Source organism: Phycodurus eques, chromosome 3 (genome assembly GCF_024500275.1).
Source record: "Phycodurus eques isolate BA_2022a chromosome 3, UOR_Pequ_1.1, whole genome shotgun sequence".
Lineage (NCBI taxonomy): Eukaryota > Metazoa > Chordata > Actinopteri > Syngnathiformes > Syngnathidae > Phycodurus > Phycodurus eques.
The window spans coordinates 11,095,382-11,109,960 of NC_084527.1; the positions used below are offsets into that span (position 1 = coordinate 11,095,382).

Consider the following 14,579-nt stretch of genomic DNA (forward strand, 5'->3'; position numbering starts at 1 on the left):
GAAAATACATTTACAGTATTATCAAGCAGTTTCCCAAATTGCACTGCACTGTGTATGTGACTACTTGCAGGACTTCACTGCCTTTCTTGTTTGTCCATTATTGCTTTTCATGCGTCATCCCACTCTGCTCATCGACAGCCATTAATTTAAATTTTTATCTTCTTTCTTGTGTCTGTCTGCATCGCTGCCACTCTGCTCGTGACTAGATGTGTGGGTTGGGCGGTGATGAAGATGTTTGACTCTGTTTTTGGCAGTATTCAAGTGAACCTCAACCATTTTGTGGCTTTGCACAGAGCCTCAGAAGAGGTACACACTCCATCACACACACACACACACACACACGTTATTTCCAAATGATTAAAAGTGCATTAGGCTGCACATGCTTGGTATCAAACCATGAGTGTTTAGACTCACTCCCTTACGCCTATGACTGAAATCAGACTATGGTCAACCATCAAATCTAATGAGACTTTGAGAGGTTTGCTTCATTCATCCATTAAAGTAAGTAAAACAATATAGTCTGGATTGGGTCAGATGTCTCTAAATTTATAGATAGGCATGAATGAATTAGTGAACTATGTATATCTTCTGCTTAAATCATATGAGTTTAAAATTAGTAGTAGGTTGGTATGTACTGTCAACTGGTCATTTTCTGGGGTCACTGTACTATTTTCTGCTCATCTAGCTTTTAGAGACAGTTTTTCAAGTGGGAATGGTGGGGTTTGACCTAAACAATTATTTATCCAAACATTATTTTCTATGAATTTGAGAAAAGGTTTTGGAATCTCTGTTTTTCCACATAAGTCCATCCATTTTGGATACCACTTGTACGCATTGAGGTCATGAGTGAGCTGGAGTCTCTCTCTCTCTCTCTCTCTCTCTCTCTCTCTCTCTCTCTCTCTCTCTCTCTCTCTCTCTCTCTCTAATGTACATACACACACACACACACAAAAGAGTGGCTGAAGTAAGTATTTAACACATCACCATTTTTCTCATTAAATATATTTCCAAAGGCGCTATTGTCCTGAAAATTTCACCAGATGTTGGGAACAACCCAAGTAATCCACACATACAAAGAAAGTAGAAAAAATAAGATTAGAAATTAAGTTGTGTGTAATAATGTGAAATGACACAGGGAAAGATTATCGAACATGCCAACTGGTATTTATTTAAATACTTTGTACAAAAGCCTTTGTTTGCAATGACAGCTTCAAGACGCCTCCTGTATGGAGAAACTAGTCGCATGCATTGCTCTGTTGTGATTTTGGCCCATTCCTCCACACAAGCAGTCTTCAAATCTTGAAGGTTCCGTGGACTTCTATTATGGACCTTCACTTTAAGTTCTTTCCATAAATTTTCGATTGGATTCAAGTCAGGTGATTGGCTGGGCCATTCTAGCAATTAAAACCAATTGAAAGTTTCTTTGGGAGTATGTTTTGGATCATTATCCTGCTGTAATGTCCACCCTCATTTCGTTTTCATCATCCTCGTAGATGGCAGCAGATTTTTGTCAAGAATGTCTCGGTACATTTGCTCATTCATCCGTCAATAATGTGAAGTTTACTAGTACCATTTGCTGGAAAGGAGCCCCACACCATCAAGTACCCGCCTCCAAACTTCACTGTTGGTATGATGTTTTTAGGGTGATGTGCAGTGCGATTTCTCCTTCAGATGTGGTGTGTATTATGGCATCCAAACAGTTAAATTTTGCTCTCTTCCGACCAGACTATATTCTCAGAGTATATAACTGCCCTGTCCAAATGTTGTTCAGCAAACTTTAAACGAGCTTTGACATGCTTTTTTATAGCAATGGGGTCTTGCGTGGTAAACGTGCATACAGGCCATGGCGGCGGATTACATTACTCACCGCTTTCCTTGTGACAACAGTACCTTCTAATTCCAGGTCTTTTTGAATCTCTCGACAGGTGGTCCTTGGCTCTTTGACAACTCTTGTGATTATTCTTTGTACTCCTCTTTCAGAAATCTTGCGAGGAGCACCTGATCGAGGCAAATTTATGGTGGTGTGATTGGCTTTCCAGTTACGTATTTTGGCCCCAACCGTGCTCACTGGAACATTCAGAAGCTTAGATATGCGCCTGTAACCAGTGCCATCATTATGTTTTGCAACAATTAGTTTGCGATGTTCTTGAAAAAGCTCTCTGCTCTTACCAATCATGAACTGTGTCTTGACTCACACCTTGTCAATGAGACATTTTTGTAGGCAATCAATTAGGACTGAACTGGCTTATATTCATTTGCACTGACAGGGGGGTGGATTGCTGTTTGATTATTGATAGAGTTTAGGTGTTGTCTTGGCTTTCCATGCCTTTTTGCACTGCCCCTTCTTCATGTGTTCAATACATTTTCCCTGTGTCATTTCACATTTTTACACAACTTAATTTCTGAGTTTATTTCTTTTCATATTTCTTTGTATGTATGGATTACTTGGGTTGTTCCCAACATCTGGTGAAATCTTCAGGTCAATAGCACCTTTGGAAGTATATTTAGTGAGAAAAATGGTGACGTGTTAAATACTTATTTCAGCCGCTGTGTGTGTGTGTATGTACAAAAATGTCTAAAATTCGCTTTTCACAAAAAAATGTTTAATGAATAAATGCTATGTAACAACAAGGATGTCTGACATTATGGTGATCTTGAGGTCACAGTCTAGTTGATACTGAATCAATAGAGCCAATCTAATTAATCAATCAATCCACACAACTATAGATTCTTAACAATCAACCAATCAATCAGCTAATGGACTATTGTGCAAATCCCTGTTCTCAAGCATATGATAACATTTTCTTTGGAAGTCTTTGGAATATTTTTACACTCATGCGTTTCTCTTATGGCACTTTCATCTGTCATCCCTCACCTTCAATATTAACTTCTGTAAAAAGTATATTTTTCAATACAGGTCAGTACACATCACAAGTATGTATTCTTTTCTTTCTGTGTAAGGTGAGTGGTTTGTATCTACGGTTCAAGAAAATAGGCATTCAGAATCTAGTTTTGTCACCACTCTTATCCCTTCAGTAAGAGGAAAATAGAAAATTAAATGTAGAATACAAATGAATTGAATTAGCGAATCATTTTAACACACTTAGGAATAACAACAGAGGAGCTGTCAGCAAGAAGTACAGACTGCAAATTAACTGAACTGAGATTTGTCTCAACACCAGTGTGAGCTGCATAATCAGGACCCTTTTAGTCAGTCCAGTTAGTGCTACACTGGAAAAAAGTATTTTGAATGTACTTAATTCAAACATGTACTGTACTAAAATGTTTTAAACTAACATTTATTTTCGAGGAAAAGATGGGAACAATTTCATCAGTTTAACACATTTGAATCATGTACAACAGAAAATAAAGTACTTGTTTTTTCAGCGTACCCCTCTTCTAATCAAAAGAAGTTATAAAAGTGTGAGATACTTTAAAAGCAGAACAATAAGCAGGGTAATAAGTCATTATAAAATGATGTTACGCTAATGGGAATAAAAAGACCAGAGTTCTCTGACTGCCTTTTTAAAAAAAATTTAAAAGAAATAAAATAGATTTTTTTTTTTTATAGGTTTTACTTCCCTTTTCATTAAAATAGCTAGAAAAGTACAGCCATGTTTTATTTCTCTGGGGATATGTAGTCGAGTCTGTGATAATTCCATCTTCATTTGCTTAACACTAATTTTAAAAAAAAAATTAAAAAATCAGATTTTCCAAGTAAAAAAAATAATAGAATTTGGCCTAATATTCAGTTGCTTATACATGACCATGCGGATGTATCATATTTCTTAATAACTTGAATGTAGAAAAGTACATAATGTTAGAGGGCACATTAAGTCTGTCAAACTGTAGCCTCGGCAAACCTTATTCTGTTTTCCACTTTATTTTTTTATACTACCCTCCCCTAATCCCTACACATCTGCATGACACAGCATTGTTACAAGTACAATGGAACCGCAATGTGATGAATGTTGCTTATGGGAAGCTGCTTCTGTTATATAACTCAGGGATCGCTGCTGGTCTACGTGTATGTGCGTCAGAGCATCATGGACAGTGTTCTCATCTCTCTGGTCCTCTTCTGTAACAACCTGAGAGTCCCATACACAATTTGTCCAGTCCAAATCTACAACTCCTTCATCAGGTACAAAAAAAAAACCAACCTCAAATTTCCCTCACATTTATCTAAAACAGTACTGTGATAACAAGTAACTGTCCTGTATATTGACAGAAATGGTGACAATAATTTCAAAAACAGTGGTTCCTAGAGATATGAGTTTAATTCATTCCGTGACCACGTTTGTACCTCAAAACACTTGTTTCTTAAATCAATCTCAATCTCAAATTACCTTTCTGTGTTTTTTCATAAGAAAAAATAGTACTCTCTTATATTGTACTATTAAAAACATATAGTAATGACATAATTAAATAGACTAAAATTACAGAAAATGTATTTGGCCACATATTTTTTGTTTCAATTCAATGGACATGCTTCTCCTTTTGTCATGCATGCCTTAGCCACTGGGGAACTGTATAATACAGACAGACGCACAAGAAGAATTTCACAACTGACTCCGTGAGCTGGAGTAATGTAGTTTTTTTTTTGTTTTTTTACAAAGGATAAATACTATATACCTGTGAGTAATGTTATATCTTTTTCAAAATGTGTTGCGGCACGGTGGACGACTGGTTAGAGCGTCAGCCTCACTGTTCTGAGGTCCGGGGTTCAATCCCGCCTGTGTGGAGTTTGCATGTTCTCCCCGTGCCTGCGTGGGTTTTCTCCGGGCACTCCGATTTCCTCCCACATCCCAAAAACATGCATGAATTGGAGACTCTAAATTGCCCGTAGGTGTGAATGTGAGTGCGGAAGGTTGTTTCTTTCTGTGTGCCCTGCGATTGGCTGGCAACCAGTTCAGGTTGTACCCCGCCTCCTGCCCTATGATAGCTGGGATAGGCTCCAGCACGCCCGCGACCCTAGTGAGGAGAAGCGGCTCAGAAAATGGATGGATGGATGGATGGGTGTTGCTCCACAATTTAGTGTTCAAATATCCTTTGCTTTAAGGGTTATAACCCCACAACACCGACGCTATTTGTTAGCTTGTTTATGGCTTTTTGTATTGTGCGTTAGCATTAAGTTAAGCTGACCTTACTAAGACAAAGCTATGTGGTTGTTTTAAATACATGTGTAATCATCTTCGTTTAATGTTTAGCTTGACAGGAAACTCCAACTGGGAGTGTCAATAAAGAGCTTGAAGCCTCTTTCTTTGTTTTAAAAAATAGTTCACTATCTGCCAAACTACTGCTTGTTGTGAAGTGAGTTGAGTTCACTGCCACGGTATAGTGCACATATGTAAAAGTTTTGTCCCAGTAAGCAAAAAATTGTACGAACTATGGCTGATATTGCAAAAAACATGTAAGTCCGGTCACTTGTATCTCAAGGCACCACTGTATATCTTAAATAGGATCTAGGGTCTTTAAGTATGGAGATGTTTAACATGCCATTAACTGATTACTCACCTGTTATTTCTCTAGGGAGCACTAGTTGCCCCTAAACATGCCATAGTTAGTGTTTGCCCAGTTCATCAACAAACAGTTGCATCTACGCGACACAATTGTTATCAATCAGTTAACCGACAAATGCGTTATGATGCCCATCCCTAGTCTTGACGTGTCCTAATGTCTTGAGATGTCAAAGATTGGTGTGAAATGATGCATGGTAGATTCTCCTTCAGATCGATCCTTCAGAAAATTGGCGTGATCCTCTTGCCGCCGTCTGCAGCGACCGAGCAAGATGCAGAGATGGACAATCTTTACGCGCCTGTCGTGACCTCTGTAAGTCTGGCATGTTGTATCAAGGATGAGGTTAAATGTAACAGTTTGTTTTCCTTTCTCCGATGAGCTCTCCCACATGAATTTAGATGACAATTCATGCCAGTCATCTGGTTTAGTTTCATATGCAAATACATCTGAGGTTAATTCAGGTTCCATGCTCCCTTTTCGCTGACTCACCACTCATAGAATAAAGTAAATAATCCAACCTCACCGCATAATCTATTCAAGACTGACTATTGGAGCAGTTCCTCTTTAACTGCGTGTCTTGAAACATACAAACGGCCTGTTCACAAATAAATGGAAATGAAGGTCTGGGTCATGAATCAGAAAAAAACATGATGCTAATGCATTTTTTTTTTTCATATAAAATAGCTGGGTAAGCACAAGATAGCCACCTGGCTTTGTAATTTGTCTTTCGGTGTGCTGATGTTCTTTTCTTCCTTATACGTTCAGCTCCTCAATCAAAATAAAAGCCATCGTTTAAACTCTTCTTTCCCCATCCTCACCACACTTACTATTCTTCCTTTTGCAAATAACTGTCTTCCTTTGCTTGTACTTCTCAAGTAATTACATACATTTATTTATTGTTTTCTTTCTCATTTTTTCAGTGCTCAGCGCCTGATCACCATCTTCCTTGTCGTGTTTAGCAAGATAGCCGTTGGTGCTTTGTATCATTTATCTGAAGATGTCAGTTTTATTTGTAGGTGTAACCGACTTTATTAAGGTATATATTACGATATATCTTAATAAAAGTGCTCTGCCAGTCATTAATTCACAAAACTATAATCTTGGTGAAACAAACGGGTTCTTTATGAGAGACTCTATGTGTATTTTTTCCCCTCTTTGACCATTAATGTGAAAAAGCATATTGGCTGCATGTTTGTAAGCAATTTTGTTTATTGGGTGTATTTCAATGTTAACAGACCTCTATTGTTTATTGTCCAGTTTAGCTTTTGTTGTGTCATAATTTTGATATTTTGAATGTAGTGAAGTGCCCCCATAGTCTCCTTTATATGTGCTCCTTATCCAGTTTAAATTTTGACTTCTCCTCAGCTGCCCCAAACACATTTTCATGTTTTTTCATTCTCCCAGCAAGGCCTTGACCTGTCATTTAGCTAATGTATAATTTAATATGCATGGCAGGCATTTTATGCAAATTGCTCCCAACTGTCACGACCTTCCAGACCTTCTTCTATAACATCTTTTCTCTCTCTCTCTCTCTCTCTCTCTCTCTCTCTCTCTCTCTCTCTCTCTCTCTCTCTCTCTCTCTCTCTCTCTCTCTCTCTCTCTCTCTCTCACTCTCACTCACTTTTCAGCTAATACGTGAGCTGCTACATGAGGGCCAAGCCTTAAGTGTCGGTGTGTCAGCAGAGTCTGGTCAAGGGGGCCAGTGGCTGGCTCGTATCAGGCAGCTCATCAAAGAGGAGTCTGTCCCTGATATCAGTCTGGTCCCTGTGGGCATCTCCTATGACTGTGTGCCAGAGACGCACACGCAGGTAAATGGATGTAAACACACAACGCACCCTCAAGATTTTATAAGAGCTACTGTATCGTTTAATGTAATGTCCTAGGGAGCAAGTTGAGTTTAGAGGACAAATGAAACAAAAAATTACAAAGGTAGTGATGAAGTGTCATCTCATAATTGTGTTCTTGCTGGCAACTGTATGTTGTTTAGGTGAGGTGTATGCAGTTAATGTCATTGATGGTTATTTGGCCTATATTCTCTGTTGAGTCAACACTTGAGAGTGGGTGTAACTTTCAGCTAATTGCAATAAAAAGGTGGTTGTCACCCCATCATTTGGTTCCGTCATTCAGATGCGTGCCCATTGTACCATACCTAAGTTCTCATTGGCACACACAACACTCTGTGATGTTTATCCATCATCATATACTCTACTCATTAGTGGTAGCCCAAAATGTCCCTCCTAATGGTGAAGCCTCACTATGATATCATCTCCAAGTCACTGTGTGATGTGCTTGTATTAAAAGTGTTTCTCTTGCACGTCACAGGTTGGCTGTCTATTTCGCTGGCTGTTATCTCTTCTTTGGAGAAAACCAGAAGGAATCGTTAGGATCCATCTCGCACAGCCCTTTTCTCTTAAGGTGAACACACTTTAGGGGTATATGGTGGCTGTCCGTCTGAGTCCTCACTTCTCACAAAATTAGAAACGGCATCTTGCTTTAGTTACCAAACACTGCATCGTTCAAGTTGGTATTATACCTTATATTCCTAACATATATCGTTATGCACCAACATCAGAACAATACCTCCCAAAAATTATGTTCAATCGTGAATTTAATACAGTACGCAAAAAAATCACAAATGTATTACACTCTCCGGGCAGCCGTCCATATCAAAGTCTGTGCTCATGCCAACCCCCAGACCATTCAAATAGCCTTTAATACTTCACAAAGGCAAATCAGTGTGATTATATCATATTCCCAAATTCTTTTTGGATATAAAAGGTTTCACCCGACAGCGACAATAGCTTGTCTTCTTAAGACAAACCCCATAATTTGCAACATCAACATAATGTGTGAAATGGAGGCTTAAGTATTAGCGGATACAGTTGGTTATAAATGTTTAAGTATAAACAATGAAGGTGGATGATTCAGAGTAAATGGCGAATATAGACCAGAAAGTTCCATGAGACCATGAACCCTGACCCATAAGCAATGAATGATTATGATTTTACAGTAATAAGAATATATATTTTTACTGTTTAAATGTTGACAAGGCACTATAGTAGGCCAGTTAAATGCACCTAAAAGGGAATGTGAGGTAAATGTAAAGTATTATTAAAAGAAGCTATAGTGTTTAACACAATGCTTGATAGTCTGTTCTCAAAAGTCACTGCTTAAGTAAATAATTCAGTGTGATTTAGTTGGTGCTTAGTAGCCTTTGAGGGTGTGTTTTGATAGATCGTGTGCCCGTGTGCGTGCATGTGACTGCGTGCATGCGAGCGTGGGTGTGCGTGTAGGAGATGTACGCATCAGGCAGGTGCAGAGTAGTTGAATGGCGCCCTCTACGGGACCTGTTGCTGCCTGTTATCCTCAACGAAAGGTAATCTGGCCGTACACACACACACACACACACACACACACACGCACACACACTCACACTGTTTGTCTTGTAAAGTTGCCACAAGAGGATATTTTGATCCAGCTTTTGAAAAAAAACAAATATCTGGCACTGACGCAGTAAAAGTTCATTATAACATCCTCAAAGAGCCAAAGAGTGGAAAGTTCAATTCCTCCGAGATTGCGTGCAAAAGAAAGAAACAGAATGATTAAGTGAGATGAGAAGTGATGGTAAAAAATGTACGGTTTGATTAGGTTGTTATCAGCATGTAATTTCATTCTCTTTTGCTTGACGGCATTAACAAGCTCTGGTGCAAGCCATCATACGAGGAAATGATTACCTGACATACTGTAAGTAGTTGTATCAAATCATAGTGCACTGGTGGCACTGTCAAACCTGTCAAGCAACAGTGACAGATGTAATATGCTCTCTCAGCTACACACTATCCAAGCAATGATGCACAAAGCTCCTTTGAGCTTTATGGCGTACACCAAGGTCCAGCAGTGTAATTTAGCGCGTGATAAACTTCTGTCATCTATAAACATGCTCAAGCCTTGTCAAAGCAAATCATTTTACTTGAAATGCAGTTTAGCCACAAGTCAAATTAGACCTGCAATGACTGAAAATGTATTTAATATATTGTCATTCAATGAGGCCCTGCTATTTTCATCTATTGTTGCACATAGTAGTTAAAACACAACTCATTCTAATTGTATACGGCCATCAGTTTATTTCACCCATCCGCATACAGTATTTTTCAAATGATTCTTTCTCAGCCAAGTTCTTTCCGCACTTATGGCGCCATTAAAGAGCAGTGGGGCCACTCAATCAAAGTAGGCCACCTGGTCCAGTATTCACTTGTTTAGCTCTGTGTTCCTGAGGGAAATATAGGGCACCGCTCAATGCTCCACTGTGCACACCGGCAAGTCGCTGTGTCTTCTTAATGTTTGTAGCTGAGCAGGTAGTGTACAGTGGTGGGTTGCAGAGTCACGCTGACACTGAAAGATGTGTTGTATAATCCACAATTGTGGCATTAAAGTTAAGACATCTCCAGCTGCAGAGTTGGGTTAACGTTATATGTATTTGCCCTCGCAATAATTCTACAAAGGATTCACACTTGATACAATATTGATTCTGGCTGTTTGCTTTTTCAATCAAGCACTGAGAGTGAGTTTGGTCAGAGGAAGATATCGTGGCTTTTGCCTTCTCATTCTGCGTCAGAAACCACAGAGCCAACTCATCAGGAGACCGAGCTCAGCATTGCCATTGCTGTCCACCTCATCTTCTGTAAGTGAGAGATAATGGTCTGTAAATGAATCCCAGTGAGATGTTTTAATCATGTTTGCATTGTCCAATGGTATGTTTTGTTTGATTTGTCAGTTGTGCTTTTCTTCCCAGCTGCAACCTCCTGCATGGCTGTAATGTCCACTAATCTGCTGTCCAGTCTTTTGCTGTACAGACACCGCAAGGTAAATCTGTCATCCCTGTGCTCCGTGGTCAAACTGGTGCGACCATACAAACTATAGTTGATGTACAGGCAATTTTTAATAAACTTTTCACTATTGATGCACTGTAATTTTGGCCACCAAAATGTTTCGGCCAGAAATGACCCAAATGTGCATTTTCGGTTTTGGTCCAAAAGACTTTTGGGACTGAAATAAATAAACTGAAATAAAAAATGGGACTGAAATAAAATAAATAAATACACACAGCACCCCATATTGACAGAAAAAAAAACGGAATTGTTGACATTTTTGCAGATTTATTAAAAAAGAAAAACTGAAATATCACACAGCCATAAGTATTCAGACCCTTTGCTCAGTATTTAGTAGAAGCACCCTTTGAGCTAATACAGCCATGAGTCTTTTTGGGAATGATGCAACAAGTTTTTCACACCTGGATTTGGGGATCCTCTGCCATTCCTCCTTGCAGATCCTCTCCAGTTCTGTCAGGTTGGATGGTGAACGTTGGTGGGCAGCCATTTTCAGGTCGTTCCAGAGATGCTCAATTGGGTTTAAGTCAGGGTTCTGGCTGGGCCATTCAAGAACAGTCACGGCATTATTCTGAAGCCACTTCTACGGTATTTTAGCTGTCTGCTTAGGGTCATTGTCTTGTTTGAAGGTGAACCTTCGGCTGATCACTCTGGAGAAGGTTTTTGTCCAGGATATCCCTGTACTTGGCCCCATTCATCTTTCCTTCTATTGCAACCAGTCATCCTGTCCTTGCAGATGAAAAACACCCCAACAGCATGATGCTGCCACCACCATGCTTCACTGTTAGGACTGTATTGGACAGGTGATGAGCAGTACCTGGTTTTCTCCACACATGCCACTTAGAATTAAGGCCAACAAATTCTATCTTGGTCTCATCAGACCAGAGAGTCTTATTTCTCACCATCTTGGAGTCCTTCGGGTGTTATTTTTAGCAAACTCCATGCGGGCTTTCATGTGTCTTGCACTGAGGAGAGGCTTCCGTCGAGCTACTCTGCCATAAAGCCCCGACTGGTGGAGGGCTGTAGTGATGGTTGACTTTCTAGAACTTTCGTCCATCTCCCGACTGCATCTATGGAGCTCAGCCACAGTGATCTTTGGGTTCTTCTTTACCTCTCTCACCAAAGCTCTTCTCCCCAAATATCTCAGTTTGGCTGGAATGCCAGCTCTAGGATGGGTTCTGGTTGTCCCAAACGTCTTCAATTTAAGGATTATGGAGGCCACTGTGGCGGCACGGTGGCCGACTGGTTAGAGCGTCAGCCTCACAGTTCTGAGGACCCGGGTTCAATCCCCGGCCCCACCTGTGTGGAGTTTGCATGGTCTCCCCGTGCCTGCGTGGGTTTTCTCCGGGCACTCCGGTTTCCTCCCACATCCCAAAAACATGCATTAATTGGAGATTCTAAATTTCCCGTAAGTGTGAATGTGAGTGCGAATGGTTGTTTGTTTGTATGTGCCCTGCGATTGGCTGGCAACCAGTTCAGGGTGTACCCCGCCTCCTGCCCGATGATAGCTGGGATAGGGTCCAGCACGCCGCGACCCTAGTGAGGAGAAGCGGCTAAGAAAATGGATGGATAGATGGAGGCCACTGTGCTCTTAAGTGCAGCAGACATTTTTTTTGTAACCTTGGCCAGATCTGTGCCTTGCCACAATTCTGTCTCTGAGCTCTTCAGGCAGTTCCTCTGACCTCATGATTCTCATTTGCTCTGACATGCACTGTGAGCTGTAAGGTCTTCTATAGACAGGTGTGTGGCTTTCCTAATCAAGTCCAATCAGTATAATCAAACACAGCTGGACTCCAATGAAGGTGTAGAACCATCTCAAGGATGATCAGAAGAAATGGACAGCACCAGAGTTAAATATATGAGTGTCACAGCAACGGGTCTGAATACTTATGGCTGTGTGATATTTCAGTTTTTGTTTTTTAATAAATCAAGAATTTCAACAATTGTGTTTTTTTTCTGTCAATATGGGGTGCTGTGTGTACATTAATGAGGGAAAAATTAACTTGAATAATTGTAACAAATGGCTGCAATAAAACAAAGAGTGACAAATTTAAGGGGGTCTGAAAAGTTTCCGTACCCACTGTATATTGTAAAAAAATATAATAAAGTCACTAATCATCGCCTCCATTGAAGCGAACAAGCTACACTTCTGACAAGTATTGTTATCACGAAGAGAGGGCGAGGAGTAATTAAGAGGAGCAAGACGGGGATGCCATGGTAATTGCTAAACTATCGTGACATGAAGTTGCAAAACACCAAAATTGGTGATTGGGTGATACAGTACACTTGTCTCAGGTCTGGCTGGCAGTGTTTGGAAAGTTCATTTTCTACGTGAACTAGTTCAAAGTTCCAAAAATGAACTAGTTCACTTCATAATTCAAAATTTTGAACTACTACTCCATAGTTCTTTTTTGCTTTTTCTCAATATATGTTGCTGACGGGCTAGTCCCCTTAAAATACTCGCAATTCATTTTCCCATTGTTGCCACCCATTCTGTCCACATTAGTAGCCAGCTGCAGCTTTGACCCTACAATCTGAAAAGCATGAGGAAAAACGTTTTGCTTGAATCGTCTTTTTTAAAATGAGGAATTGAAACAAAAACGTTTGTCCTTAATGTGTAAACAAAAACACGCAACACTGTATAACAGGAACAATGGTGTAATGACATTGATAACTTTGCATTTTTCGCAGCTTTGGCTGACTATGTTAACAAAATATTTTATCTATTCTTACTGTACATTATAAAACAAAATAAATTCCATATCATGACAGCGTGATCGTGCGTTTTAACTAAAGCATTCTGATACATATAATAGTTATCTTAGCACAAAAGAACCACCGAAGAACAAATTTAACTCCCATTTACGCAGTGTCCCTGAACGCACCTCACGTTCTCACGCAGCTGCGACGGGCCTGCCATGAATGGCGCCCATGACTTGATTGCCAAACACAGAGTTTATCTGCCGACATACGAAGGCTCGTATATAGTGTGTTCAGAAGGGTTTTGTCCTGGAAGTCCCGAACAAAACCTGCCATTCTTGAATGAAAATGACCTTTTGTTCGAAAACCATTCACAGACTCAAGAATGAGCGTGTTCTCAGTTACGTTCATCAGGCAGAAATAAACTAAGTTTAGTTCCCGTTTGCACAAAATATGAACTAGATCATGAACTTTGGTTCATTGAACTCAGATTCAGGTACCAACACTGCTGGCTGGAACCACGTTATAGCAGAGAGGATCCTAAAAAGGCTAGTCCAGCTAGTTCTATTTTAGAGTGGTAGGGCACAGAGGGGTGTTCTCCTTTTGGAGAACACAGACTTGTATTCCGATTGACTGGTTTGTTTATTCTGGTCCTTTGGCATCTACACACAACAAAAAAACGTGAGGGAATACAGGTAATCTGTAACTGTAGAGGTTGCTTCACAAATGGTTAATGGTTGTGTCGGGAGCAGAGGTGTGTGTAGAGTAGCCAAATATTGTACTCAAGTAAAAGTACTGTTACTTTAGAGTAATATGACTCAAGTAAAAGTAAAAAGTAGTCATCCGAATATTTACTTAAGAGTAAGAAAGTACTCAATGAAAAAACTACTCAAGTAAAGAGTAGTAAACCCTAACCTTTTTTTTTTTTTTTTTTTTTTAAATCAGAACATGTACATCAAATTAAATTAAAAATAATACATGGGAGTCAACACACATCTGCCACCATTTCAATTTCTAACTGCCCAAAAACCAACACCACATACATTGGGGCCTTCAGAAACATTATTTGCTTTATTCGCTTAAATTACTTAATGAAGAAGCTGTTTGTTGACCAGACTTATCGATTGTGTGTGCGTGTGGGTGTGCGACACCGTAGGGATAGTACTAATTTTGCCATATCGACTCCTCAAACAACAATAGAAACATCTGCAACTCACTGCAAGGTTTTTTCTCAAGTTTGAAGTGGGCTGAAATATCAAAGTTTGAGCAGTCACAATTTAAGAGCTGCATGATAAACTGTTGTTTTTTGGAGTCTGTAAAATAGTCTGTTTTTTACCCCAAAATGAGTCATTTTGATTGGCTCGCAAAGGCTATGTGCGCGGTCATGTGACTGCCTTGTGTCATCTGATTGCTGAATTGGAGTCAAATGACATTGGTAAACCCGTTTGATTGGCGCAATAGGCACCCTATGCGAAA

General features: G+C 39.8%; 1 protein-coding gene across 1 annotated transcript in view; it reads left to right on the forward strand.

The window, feature by feature from the left end:
* Positions 1-14,579, forward strand: part of gpat2 (glycerol-3-phosphate acyltransferase 2, mitochondrial) — a 72,554-nt gene that overhangs the window by 37,640 nt on the left and 20,335 nt on the right. Inside the window, exons 7-14 of the mRNA XM_061672010.1 lie at positions 207-306; positions 4,008-4,141; positions 5,730-5,829; positions 7,146-7,325; positions 7,840-7,932; positions 8,811-8,893; positions 10,071-10,198; positions 10,310-10,380. Of these exons, the coding sequence (XP_061527994.1) occupies positions 207-306; positions 4,008-4,141; positions 5,730-5,829; positions 7,146-7,325; positions 7,840-7,932; positions 8,811-8,893; positions 10,071-10,198; positions 10,310-10,380 (889 nt within the window). The remainder of the gene's footprint in view (positions 1-206; positions 307-4,007; positions 4,142-5,729; positions 5,830-7,145; positions 7,326-7,839; positions 7,933-8,810; positions 8,894-10,070; positions 10,199-10,309; positions 10,381-14,579) is intronic.